Raw genomic sequence first — 13,517 nt, 5'->3', positions numbered from 1 at the left:
TTTCTCACCAGTTCCCTTGGTCTCATGTTGAAAAGGATTCTTTCCGCATTCTCACTGTCATGCCTGCTTTCCATAATAGCCAGCAAAAGCTTGGAGGCATTGTTCTAGAGATACAAAACCAAGTTAATGCAAATTTAAAAATCTATTTCATGGATTAACGACCCTTGCATTTGTTTTAATTGAGATTACGAGGACCACATTTTTAGCGGATAAGATTTTAAACTACTCACATCTTTTATTTTCCTGACATATTTAATAGAGTTTTTCTCCCATTTTCATGTCAGCATACTGTAAGGTTAACTAACCCTGCATGCTATATTGGAAGAAGTATTTCAAATATTGAAAAATACTCGACTTAAATACAGAGCTTTGTTCTATGCTGTGCACAAGAAACAAAATCCCGTTTCCTTTTCTTATTGCCCACCTAGCAATTTTTGCCACGGCTTTCTATTAAAACAATACTCAACAGAGGTAATTACAAAATGTATTACATGAAAGGTTTCATCATGCAGGCAGGTTTCCTTTCCCTTTGGTTTTTATAAAGTCCAATTGGTTATTATTTGAAAGGCTACAAAATAAACTGTTTTCCTACATTCCTGGAATTTTGTTTCACTACCAAATATTCCAGGGGGAACGTATAAAGATATTCTTTACTTTGTCAGCTGGCTGCTTTTCACTGAGACCTCTCCCAAGGATTAAATAGCATGAGCTTTAGCAGCAGTAACCCAGTAGTGCCTTAGACTTCGGAGACCTGTCTGAATTCCAGTTAAATCAGATGCTGTGAACAGGAGAGGAAGAATGGTTTCAGAGGTTTGACTGCTTTCTGGCAGAGCACGGTTGCCTTGGTTCACCTGCCACAGCATCTCACCATCATCCTCTCTTACAGACCAAGCTGTGTGAATATACGGAAGTAGACCACAGTCCCACGATACAGGTAGGGGCCAGTAAAACTCTCAGCCCACCATAAAACCTCTTTCTCAGCTGCTTATTGCCAGACGTCAGCAATTCAAACTGAAATTTCTTGCAGCGAGGGTATGCCTCGGACAATTAGTATGGACAATCTTGGAGGAAGAGGGTTCAGCTGCTTTGGGGACTGAGGCAAAAAGAAAGATGTTTCTGCATATTCAAGCAACTTCTGTTTTAAGCAGCCTTTGTATCTCCAGGTTTTGATAGCAGAGCTGAAAATCTGGAGCACTAGAGGCCAAGATAACACAATCATGCAAGTTGTAGTCCCCAGGGAATCCCAGCCAAATTTGTCCAACTCATAAGCCTTTTTTTAAAATTACGATTTGAATACTATACTGTGGAAACCTGCTGGAATTTCACAGTTAAAAGTCCTCAGAGTTTCTTCTTGGTGGGCACAGAATCACAACAAAATCATGCAAGTTGGATCACAAAACCCCGCATTTGAGGGTCTCCTTTGGACTGATCTTTCAAGCAGTCCAACCCCCTGCTCAAAGCAGGTTGCTCAGGGCTGTGTCAAGCTGAGGTGTGAACATCTCCAGTTGGAGGACTGTAGGATTAGAAGTCAGCAGCAGAAGGAAGAAGAAGATGAAAGGAGGGTGGATGAATAGAATGAGGATTTATATATGACAGGGTAACTAGGACCTTCTGCGAGAGGATATTGGGAGCTAAGTGAGAAGCCAGGAGAGAGGGGACTGGGCTTGCCAACACAAGGATGAGATAAGGACAAAGAACAATGGATGAGAAGAGAAGAAAAGACCAGACTGGGACTGGCTAAAGGAGAGCGGGACTCCGTATCAATTTTTCCATAGCTCCCCTTTCCTTTTGCTCCAGAATCAAACCAGCATCATCCATTGGAAAGGTCTAATCAGACTCTTTACCTTGCAACCTACATTGCAAAAGTTTAACCTGCACAATCAATGAGGCCAGGTGGAGGGAAAGGATAGCATTTTAAGACACCTGACAGGGTGCTGCTCTGAGGAACTGGATGCTGCTTTTTCTGCTGCAGTTTTCCCTCACAATGGTGACCAAGTCAGTTGTGGTAGCATCAGTAGGATCTTAAACTGAGGAGGAGGGAAGGGGGCAAGACAGGCTGTGAGGTAGCTTGAGAAGGAAGGGGAGGAAAGAGTGAAGAAAGGCACCAGTCTACTTGCTCGTGGGTGAGGAGGACTTTGAAGCTATTTCCCAGTGCAGACAATCCTGGGGATGGAGAGAAGTATGCTGCAGCTTTCAGGGAGTGACGAAAGGTAAAAGGTGGGTAGGACTTTGTGTCATCAACAGCCAGCTTCTTGCTACTGACTCAGCAAAAGTGGCATGCCATAGCCTAGAATCACAGCAGGCAGGCACGTCCTCAGTATTTTTTCTCTCTAATCACTTGCACCTGTCATTGAGAAGCTCATTTCACTACTTGTTCCTCATTTGCTGCATGCTTTGAGACCCTAGGATCTAATTTCCATTCCCAGATATCAATGAGGAAAAGAGGTCCATTACCTGGAAAATACAATATAAAGTTCTTCGTAACACATTAGTACTGCAAAAAATTAGTTCCCAGAGCTACAAACAGGACAGCCCAAAGTACTTCTGGCCTTCATTTCTCTTTACCTGAGTTAACATCTCACCTCCTCCTAAGAATTTTTGAAATATAAATTAATGGGTGAAGCAACTAGATGCAGCAGAGTAAGGTGCTATGAGAAAAGCCAAAAAGACACTCGTATTAGACTCTCTCTACCCTTAGACTGACAATGTCTCTTCATCCTGCCACTATAGAGAGTGGCAGATATTGAGGTCATACTGTGTGCCAGGGCTTAAATACTAGTCAGTAAGGAAGGCCAGGGGTCATACTCAAAATAACAAGAGGCAGAACAGAACACTGGCCATCTGTGCACTCAGTGAACAGTGTCTACCTTGCTCACTAAATGATTTGGGAGTCCAGTGGAAAATATAATCCATGAAGATGTAATTAAATACCACATCACAAACGATGTGCAAAACAAGCTAAATTAAGATGGGATGGGAAAATGTAATTCTGTGTTGCCTTTGCTTTGGTTGGGGGGCATGAGTTCAACCTACAATGTTACCTGAAAACAGTGTCTGAACTTGTGTGTAAGTGTGTGGGCCTATATACTTTGCATTCTGTATTTTCATTGCCAAATTTATGTATTCGCAACTTTAGAGTTGCCTATGAACACTGACAGATTGTCGATGTTAAACATTAGCTGGTAGACTCAGTGCTATATTATTTCGATGTGTTGCCACTCAAAACAAAAACCAGTAACTTCTTAATTTAGATCTAATTCTTGACATCACATCTGGCTCAGCACTGTGTCCAGTTCTGGGCTCCCCAGTATGAGAAATATATGGACTTAATGGAATGAGTCCAGCAAAAAGCCACAAAGATTATTAACGGAATGGAGCACTTTTCATATAAGGAACGGCTGAGAGCTGGGACTGTTCAGCCTGGAGAAGAGAGGGCTCAGAGGGATCTTATCAATGTGTATAAATAACTGATGGGAGGGAATGAAGAAGAGGGAGCCAGACTCTTCTCAGCAGTGCCCAGTGACAGGACAAAAGACAACGTACACAAATTAAGACACACATTAAATTCCGTCTAAACACAAGAAAACACTTTTTTACTGTGAGAGTGATCAAAAACTGGAATAGGTTGCCCAGACGGGTTATGGAGTCTCCGACTGTGGAGATATTCAACTGGACACGGTCCTGGGAAACCTGCCTGAGCAGGGTGGTTGGACAAGATGACCTCAAGATGGCCCTTCTAATCTAAATGACTCTGCGATCCTGTAAAATCAGAATCATTTCCACAGTTTGAACCTTTGGTAACATTCACTACAATTTTTGCTATTTAAGTAAGGCATATATAGCCTCCTGTGAACAGGGCCAAACTGGTCCTTGCAGCAATGTCTCTAAACTCCATTTTTGGTTATTACATAGTAAAGATGTTCTACGAGCATTTGCTAGCTTCACGATAATGGCAAATCAAAATGGCACTGGAGTTACTGTGGCTAGGTCTTTACAGAGGCTGAAATTTCAACTTCAAAAGAACTGTCTGCATGTTCAAAGTTAAATGTCTGCTTAAGTGTTTTGCTTGAGGGGGGCCTGAATTACATTGCCATTCAAAAATGTAATTACAGTTATTAAAATCATGTGTAAAACACTGTTGATTCAATGTTTCATTGTACATGATATATAGCTATATTAATTATTTTATTAGACATCCATAATGTTGCCAATATGATGCAATGCAGATACCACAAAGTATTTGCTGGTTTGGGGGAGGAAACAGCATCTGCAATGGAAATACTTCATTCGGAAGGCAAGAAAAGGCAATAACCCAAGGCTCCTCCTGACAAGTTCTACACTACTTGGCAGATAGTATAGCTGCAGAGCTCCCCTCTGTATCCAATAGCACACAGACCAGAGAAACTTTACAAGCCTATCCAACTCTCCACAGAACACACCAAAAAATTACAAGCCCTCCCACTCTACTCGTCGCCCTCCCACTCTACACTTTGTCCTCCTCCTCAGAGGACACTGAGAAGGGAAATAAAATACTATTTACTTTAACCTTGTTTTCAACTTTATTTGACATTACAGGTCATCTGATATATTACTCTTTTTTCACAACATCTCCTTCTCAAGTAATTTTTTAAGAGTTCAGTATATACAGAGAATGCCTGACTTGTTATGTGTCTGTACAGTGTTGCTATTTATCAACCCTGTGAGATTTTATGCCCACAATATAGACTCTTCAATGCTAGCTATGTCATGTCTATTTGACAGGATTTTTTTTAAAAAAGCTGAGGACATACTCCCAAACACAACAGTGAGTCAAAAGGCCTGTGGTAGAGGGCCTGATAAGGATTCAGAAGCTGAGCTGATTTGCAACGTTTGTTTTCAAAGGCTTCTGAGTATATTATGCTATGGTAAGATTAAGTAAATGTCAGGTTGCCTAGAGTTCTTGCATAGGTATGTCTTCTATTATTACTCAAATTTAAATAAACAAATTTACATTTACTGTACCTTTAGCTGAAGCACCAAGTCCATGCAGTATTTGCCAAGAGGGTTTATGTCATTCAAGATGAGTGCAATTATAATATCAATCCCATTAGATTCATGGGTGGCTATGCAAGTCTGCAAAATAAGAGAAGAGAAGGGAGTTGGGGGGTGGCGGGAGAGGGAGGGAAGGAGGGGGGGGAAAGAGGAAGACAGGATGGGCAGAGGGAGGGAGAGGGAGAATATGTACATCAGCAAATTTCCAAAACGAGGACCCAGAACTTGAAAGACCTTGTAGCAGCAATGAACCCCCCAGCCAAAGCAGAGCAGCCTGAAAACATGCCACAAGAGGTGCTGGGGAAGACTTGTGTAGTACAGAACTAACCCCAACACTGCCAGTAGTGAAGTACACAACTGCAAAAATGGTGGTGCAAGCTAAAACATGCTTGCAGTGAATCATGCAGGGTTTGGCACTAAGTGGTACAAGTCACAGGCAGCAGCCCACAGGAGCACTGCCAGATTCAGCTGAAGACACATGCAGAGACATAAAAGACATGCTTGAATGTAGGCACAATCAAATCTGCACACTCAAGTTCTTAATTTGCACTCAGCAACCAGCATTAATATTGTCCTTATAGCATGAATTGTTTGTGAAGATTAAGGTTTTCTACATGCATCTGGATGTCCTGCATAGAAGGACATTTCTGGACATGGAATTCAAAACTGTAATTATGACCAACGGTACTTCCCAAACGCTTTTACAGCTGGAGTCCTGCACCTTCTAAGCCTTGTAAGCAAGTGTCAGTTATTCAAAAGCCTATGGTATTTTTTCTTCTAGCAGGTTTATAGGACAATAGGAAAGGAAAAGGTTTCCAGAAAGACAGACGGGGGAAAAAATGAAAATAAGAGTGTGGAGCATTTGCCTCTGAAATACACTGAATTAGACTTGCAGTTGGTGTAAACAAGCATAACTCAAATCCTGAGTGACTTCCAACAGGTAGGTCTAAGTAATAAAGTGTAACTAATCATTCCCTTCCACTATCATCCACTTATTGGAGAACATGTTAACTTGAAACATATATTTGTTTTCATCTCCAGTCCTGTAATTATTCTTTTTTTACAGATGTTTTTCCTATTCATTAATGGATCAAATATGACTGTTTAAAATTTAGTCTGCTGAAGGATTTTTTGTTTGTTTGTTTTTAAAGTATTAAGCAAAGGCAGTTGATTACCAGCAATGGCAATAATAGCACTTTACACTTCATTTGTGCACGTTAATGAAGTAGCATTAATACTGCATATATTTCTTCAGCTATTTCTAGTATCAAGAATAGATTGCATCTGTAATTTTGCCCACTGCAATTCTCCCATTGCTAATCCATAGTAAAATTTCTGCTATTTCATCTACTGTGACAACTTTACTATAGTTCTCTTCAGATCAAATATAGCAGCATGTAACTACATTCTTTACCTTTCTATACTGCCTCAGCATGGCACTAAAGAGACATCTACCAAAAGTCACAGCTGTATGACTTAAAAGACTGCATCAAGCAAGGCACAGAAGATTAGAAGCATGGTCTTTAGTCTCATCCATTTCACTACTGATACCATAATTAAAGATGCTGCTAGGTAGTATAGCAGGATAGTAAGTTAAACTTTGTGGCAGTTATGTGAATTAAGGAAAGTAAACGTTAGCAACCTATATAAACACCAGCAAAGGCAAAATGTATGAAAATTAAGAAAACAAGATTGTGTTTGTAATGTACTTCCACAACTGTGACTCAAAATCCAGTCTCACAAAGTGACATTTAAGCCACAGACCCACTGACATAAGAAATTAAACTCTCTCCAAAAGGACTGGAAACCCTCCATGTAAGTAGATTTACTACAGGAAGAGTCTATTTTGAGTTCTGACTTAAAATGATTGCTTCCCTTCAAGCAAGGAAAGCTTGAAACTTAAGTTAAGCCTAGTCATAGCAGCTACAAGTGAATTTATGTTATTAAGAACACTGAAGGGTTTACAACAAGCACACAGATACCATGCTCTTCTGCATCCAGAAATTATTTGAGCCCTACCTGGTTTTCATGGCATGGGCCCTGGCAATATTCGGTCAAGCTTTCCAGCGTCTGGTTCACAAGAGCCACGTTCCTCTCATTGATGTAAAGCCCCAATAAGCCCAGCCCACCTGTAGTGCTTCCACAGATACAGTCCAAAAACTGAAGGGTCTCACAAACAAGGTTGTAATTTGTTTTGTTGTTCTGATGTCTTAAAAAATTCTGGTGGATGGAGAAAAGAACACACAACCCCCCCCCCCCCCCAAAAAAACCCAGAGGGTTAGAGTGAAGTCAAACACAGTCTTTTTTCATGAAAATATTGAAGGGTACAATTTACGACCATATGACCACTGTACCTTAGGAACTGAAGCACACTACACTGTAGAAAATATATTATGCCTTAGTGCAGCAGTTGAGAACTGTTATCTGATTAAATCAGTAGAGAAAGGAGAGCTTAGGAAAGTGAACTTTGCAAACATCTGCACTGGCCTTAAATGTCATATATATGTCCTGCATACCTGCCCCCATCCATCTATTACGACCCTGCTCTTGGAAGCTTGTTGCCCCACAGCTGAGCAGGTTTGGTGGCACATTACGACTGCTCCTTGGCAGTGCCAGCGCAGAATGGTAGCTTAGCTCAAACCACCGCCAACACTGCCTTAAGGGAGGCTGCTGGACACAGCACTGAGAAATATTTGCAGAAAATTCATTTTGCAAAGGTTGCTATGGGCACAGTAATTTCTACCAGGGGAACCGATAGCAGAGACACACGCAGCATCTTAAAGCCTTCAATCGTAATATCTAGGGAAAAGAGCAGTACCCAAACTTTGCCCAGAAACTTCCTGTGGTCTTCAAACCTCTGGTAAGCGATCCATCATTTCTGCACAGAAACCATACTAAGAGGGACATTTAGACACTTCTCAATTCCATGTGGCTATGCTGCGGCCCCCAAGCAATTTTTGAGGACATAAACATGAGCTCCATCAGAACATGCAAGTGGCTCTTGAAAAGAGTTATTTTACCCCTTGGACCAAAAGAAGAACAACATTTTAGACACCTCTATTCTGTAACAGGAGCCAGGCATAGGTGTGGGTTTTTTCCCTCATGATGTTCCAGCTCCTGTAATACTTCTTTTGGAGCTCAGCTCAAAAACACTTTACCTGGAGCTCTCGGTTGTGGTTCTCGCACAACAGCTGAAGAAATCTCAATATTGGCTGCATGATTGCAATGGCAGGGCTCATGATTGCTTCTTCTATGGACTTCTCTTCTGCATTTGCAGCATCTGTTCCTGAGCCCATAAGATCTATTTCTGGGTCCATTTCTCTTCTATACACAGAGTAAGCTTTGGATGTTGCAGAAGATGCTTCTGTTAACTGTCCTTTCATACCCTCTTTCAGATGCAGGGTTGAATCCTTTACTGAAAAGAAGATAATTTTCCTTCATTTTTTTAAATTCTTTCTCCTCGTTTGATTAAACAATAAGAAAACAATAATAATGAATGCAACTTTTTCTTTGTTGGTGCCTAACTTTTCGAAGACCTCTAGGCAACTTACAAAGAATATCAAAGCAACATTCATGCAGGGATAGCATGTTCCAAATAAACCACAAACCAGAGTGAAACAGAACATTAAAACAAAAAGCCCTACTATTTCTCTCCCATATACAATAAATGATGAGAACAATGGAAGGACCACAGGGTGGGAAATCAGTTCCTGCGCTTGCTCTTGTGAAATAGTCCCATTAGTAGCAGCCTTTACTTCTGCTTCTCTAAAAATATGGTTCTATATCTTCTACTGGTATAAACTGGCATAGCTTCACTGATTTCATCAAAGCTAATTCCTTGTAACCAGCTTAAGAGAAGGCCTATAATTTAGAGAAAAACAGGCAAAGTATGCAAATTAGCAATGATTAATATTAAAGCTTATTGACCAATGCAGCATAGTATCAGTGGTGCAGTACATGCGGTTTGAATATAATGCACTTCTCCCCTCTTTTACATGGGTGCTTCCTTACCTCTCTTTTTGGGAACAGATATGGTTAGGTCACTATCATCATCTTTCTTTTTGCTCCCCAAATCAATAGTGTTCACTGTCACCGTCGATCGTATCTCCTGCTGAGCAGCTTTCATGCGGTCATACAGGACTTTAAAGAATTTTTCTGACTTTTTTTGCTCCTTCAGTTGCTGGTAAGTTGAATACTGCAAAAAATATATTCTTTAGATATCAATCTTCTAAGGAAGAAGAAATACAAAAATACACTATTTTTGTGAAACAAATGATGAATAATTACTTCACTTACACAGAACAAATGTTGGCCACTGCCTGACCAGATCTTTCACAAAGTGATATACAAGGCTGGTAACAAAGATTGATGATAACATTTTAAAATTTGGATAAAATGGTGAGCACTGCTATTTGCAATCTTTAAAATGTCACAATATTACACTTGAAGTTAAATTACTTTGTGACGCTCTCCATTTCTCCAGGCATTCTAGAGTTAGACTATTCCATCTACAAATAACAGTGAAAAGTAATTGTTATTATGTAACAAAAGAGGAAGCATGAAACATCTAACGTGTAATATTAGATCTTAGATTATATACATTTTTTGTGCTTCCCACAGAATTGGAATTAATATTTTAGATTATTAAGTCCAGTCCCTTAGTATTACTGTCAAGCAGGCTGAGTACCATTTTCAACAGTTTACAAACTCTATCTTAACGTAAAAGCCTTTTACAGCCCCTAACAAATCATTTTAAAAAGCTGCAACAAAATCTCCCTTCTTTAACATTTTCTGGACACTCTCTAAGGGCCACTGATTGTATTATCTTTTTTACAGAATAAAGATACTGGATGGGATTCCTCTCATTTAACTTCTACGCTCTTGCGATGAGGTGTAAGTTGGTTATTTAGGCTGCCTTCACAGGCAATGATGAGATATGGGGAAACGTGGGGAGCGATTCATACCACCTCTCCTCTCTTATGAGAACTCTGCTGATCATAGAGTAAGAATAAACAATCATCTTATTTGGCTAAAGCTGAGTGACAGGGATATCATTCACAAAAACTAGAATCCATAGTTTAAAGCAGTTATTTTCTATGGACTGGGGTATTGGTCTTCTCAAATGGCCAGTTTTTCTCTCTTTGGAGATTTTGATAAATGTCCCTAAATGTTTCCAGAAAATAACTTAATTTTATTGCTATTATAAACTTGAAGGTATTGTAAATTTTAATTTTACAAAGAGAGATATGAAATAACTGGAGGTAATGCTCATATGGCAAAGACCAGATTAAAAGCAGCACTGTGCTACACAGAAAGGGACAGCTGAAAAATGTTTTCTTCTATTGAAGAGTCTACACTATGAGATATTGCATAATAACAGGGCATATTTACATTTGTATTATAGCGATACATATTGTAGTGATAAACTTTTCACAGAACTCACAGCAAAAAGGTTCTTTTTATTTGCCTCCAGACTACATGCATTTGAAAATCAATATGTGAATAAGTAAGTGAAATAAGTACCTGTGTTTGCGTATTTCCACCTTCAAGCAACGCAATGCCAAGCAAAATGCCTTCTGAGAAAATTCTGTCATTTTTGGTGTTTACTATAACATCTATGACTAGTTCTGATGCACCTTCTTTATCCAGAAGGCACTGGATATCAAACATGGTTACCCCAGACTTATCTGAGTCTTGCCCTGAAAATCCACCTGCAAATTAGACAAATACATACCACTTGTGTTTGTTTCACATATGTCTATGAAAATGAATCTATTAGTAATAGTAATTTGTCTTATGCATACAGTAGCAATGTAATAAATTTAATTTTGAAATTCTGTTTCAGGCAAAATCCTCCTTGATACAAACAAGATTTTTGTATGAAACTGCAATGCTGGGCTCTAAGAATAAGAAATAAAACAAAACCCTGAACCTGTTCTGTCATGATATTCAGACAACAAAGAAGTTGGAAATTACACTGATTGGTCCACCGAACCCCTTTTTTAATTCCACTGCTGCATACGCTGAACCATGTGTATGGTCAGTGCTCTGAGACCACTTTTAAATCTGCTTTTCAATCTCAGGCCTAATCTATACAAAGATTGTGTACTGGTAAATCAGCTCTGGTTATGTGTATGACCTTCTAGCTAAATACTTTTACCGATATAACTCCTACACCATTAACATCACGATGACGTTCTTTAAGAACAGAGAGTTGAGCTAATCCAAATTAAAGGTGTGGTTTTAAGGAATTTTGTTAAATTCCATTAACTCATTAAATCAACCATCTTTTATTATCACAAATTATCATCTTTCCCGCTATACTTACTTTTATACAGATGGAACTGCATCTACTTCACTAGGGAAAATATAGTACTGCTTTAATCAGTCAGTACCGCTTTGATTAAACTGATTAAAATGGTTCAGACTTTGTGATGAAGCCATACACACAGGCATACATATATATATATATGTGTGTGTATACGTATACACGCACACACACACTTTTTAGAGAGAGAACTAAAAAATAGCAAATCTTTACTCTCCTGTTTGTTAGGGAGCAAAATCTGGTGTACAGGATATTAAGACCGTAAACATTTCCAGTGTCTACACAGACATAGTCAAGGAGGATCAGTTGGGTAACATTTGGAAATGCCCGCAAATCTGGGCATGCCTTTAATATATGCTGAAAATGCAATGGCAAGTATTTTGACCTGGCTCAATACCTAGCTTCTGCCTCATTTCCTATGACATACATTATTTTGGGTTTTCTTAGAAACCAGCCTACAGTAACTTCCTGTGGCTTCTATAATGGAACCATACAAAAAGTTAGGTTATAAGGGACCTACAGGGATCATCTACTCAAATTTCCTGCTCATGGTAGTTAGAGGAGGTTCATCAGAGTCTTGCCTGGTAAAGTTGTAACAAGAACTGACACATTCTGCAGCCTCTCAGGGAAATCTGTTCCATTGCCTAAACAGTATCTTTGTGAGAAGCTTTTCCTTAGATCTTTTTTTTTTCACATATCAATAAAGGATCTGGAATTTCAAAAAATTTTTTTGTTTCCAGAAACAGCAACATCTTTGTTCAACTGTTTTGCGCTTTGCTGAATTTCTGGATGTGGATTTACTGGCAAATTAAAATGGTGTTAACAACTGGACCTTGTATGATTGATTGGGGGGCATGGGGAAAGTCCCTGCTTTGGTACCGCCCAATGCACACCAGCCATCTGAGACAAGTGCGTGCAACTTTAAAATAGGAAAAGTTTGGTACTATCTCTCTTCTAACTGGTTACAGAATGTGTTTGATTTATTTACCAGCTCAATCCCTGGAGCACTTCCAATGTGCCCATTAGAAAAAATTGTGCTGCTAATTTTGTTCTCTTTAAATGACCTGTGTTGATTTACCTCCCACTTGTGCAGTTTTGCTGTAGCTGGCAGACAGAGGCCCATTCATACCACTTCCATATTCTCCTTTAAAGTAGCGATATAGGAGTATTTTCCTTAAAGTGTTGCCCTTTAAGAGAAAGATAAAAATAGAAGAAATTAGAGTTGTGGCCAATTTCCTTTGTTTGAAAAGCAAGCTGTTTAACATAGATACATAATTTATTAGGTCTTTCCGTTATTATTAGTAAGCATACAAATAGTAAAGTTGTCCAGAAAACAAACATCTAATGGTCTTATCTAACAAATCTCATGGGAAGAATTCTAAAATACTGTTGTATAAACTTCCTTTGAAGTTTCTTTTAAACTTATTGATTATAAATAAAATACCTCCACCTCAATAATTCTTACTGGCTATCTGTAAGATGTGTATCTTGAAACAAGTGCAAAGAGCCAGTGCTCTGCAGTCAGTGTGTCTGTGCCCTAGCCTGCCATGGCAGTACTTTCTTCCTATTTTCTGCAGCTGAGTAGTATCACTCCCTTTTCTCTGATCTCAGATAATCCAGCTGATCATCTGAAAGAAGCCACATCACATGAAATATTAAAACAGAGATATGACATTTGATAGAATAGCTTAAAAAGCATTCTCTGTATTGCCTTGTTCCTTTACTTCCAAAACCACAACCAGTCAAAATTTGCATGCAGCTCTCTGAAGATCTTCCCTTTCATTTTGCTTATGTTCTGCAGCACAAGACATGTTGAATTAAGAGTCGGGGGTACCAATTACTTGGCATTTTTATTTTGCTTTCAGTCTCCTGGGAACACCTGCAGTCAACACTCAGCTTTACAGAGGCAGAAGGTGACACAACAACTGTAGGGGTATGTGTAACCGAAGATTTTATAAAGAAAAGAGTATGGCAAGGTCTCTGATGATTACCACAGAAGGGGAAAAATTGTTCATTTCAACAGCATGGCAGTAAAATGGGACAACTTCTTCCTTACTTTTACTCACCTACTGGTTTTAATGAAAAACGGTTCTTAAAAATATGCGCACCAGAAGCGTTCTCAGTACTTACCAGCTCACCAGTACCTGCACATTAGTGC

The 13,517-nt window shown here is 39.3% G+C and overlaps 1 protein-coding gene across 3 annotated transcripts in view; it reads right to left on the bottom strand.

The window, feature by feature from the left end:
* The window catches only part of ITPR2 (inositol 1,4,5-trisphosphate receptor type 2), a 285,893-nt gene that overhangs the window by 72,707 nt on the left and 199,669 nt on the right, over positions 1-13,517 (bottom strand). For all 3 annotated transcript variants that reach the window (XM_052790972.1, XM_052790971.1, XM_052790973.1), the window contains 7 exons: positions 12,438-12,546; positions 10,555-10,742; positions 9,043-9,226; positions 8,190-8,446; positions 7,051-7,251; positions 5,002-5,112; positions 9-104 (listed from right to left, as the gene is read on the bottom strand). In XM_052790972.1, coding sequence (XP_052646932.1) covers positions 9-104; positions 5,002-5,112; positions 7,051-7,251; positions 8,190-8,446; positions 9,043-9,226; positions 10,555-10,742; positions 12,438-12,546 — 1,146 coding nt within the window. The remainder of the gene's footprint in view (positions 1-8; positions 105-5,001; positions 5,113-7,050; positions 7,252-8,189; positions 8,447-9,042; positions 9,227-10,554; positions 10,743-12,437; positions 12,547-13,517) is intronic.

The sequence above is a fragment of the Harpia harpyja genome, chromosome 6 (genome assembly GCF_026419915.1).
Source record: "Harpia harpyja isolate bHarHar1 chromosome 6, bHarHar1 primary haplotype, whole genome shotgun sequence".
Classification (NCBI taxonomy): Eukaryota; Metazoa; Chordata; class Aves; order Accipitriformes; family Accipitridae; genus Harpia; species Harpia harpyja.
Note: the sequence above shows the minus strand (reverse complement) of the source record. Positions and strands in the feature narration are given on the sequence as shown.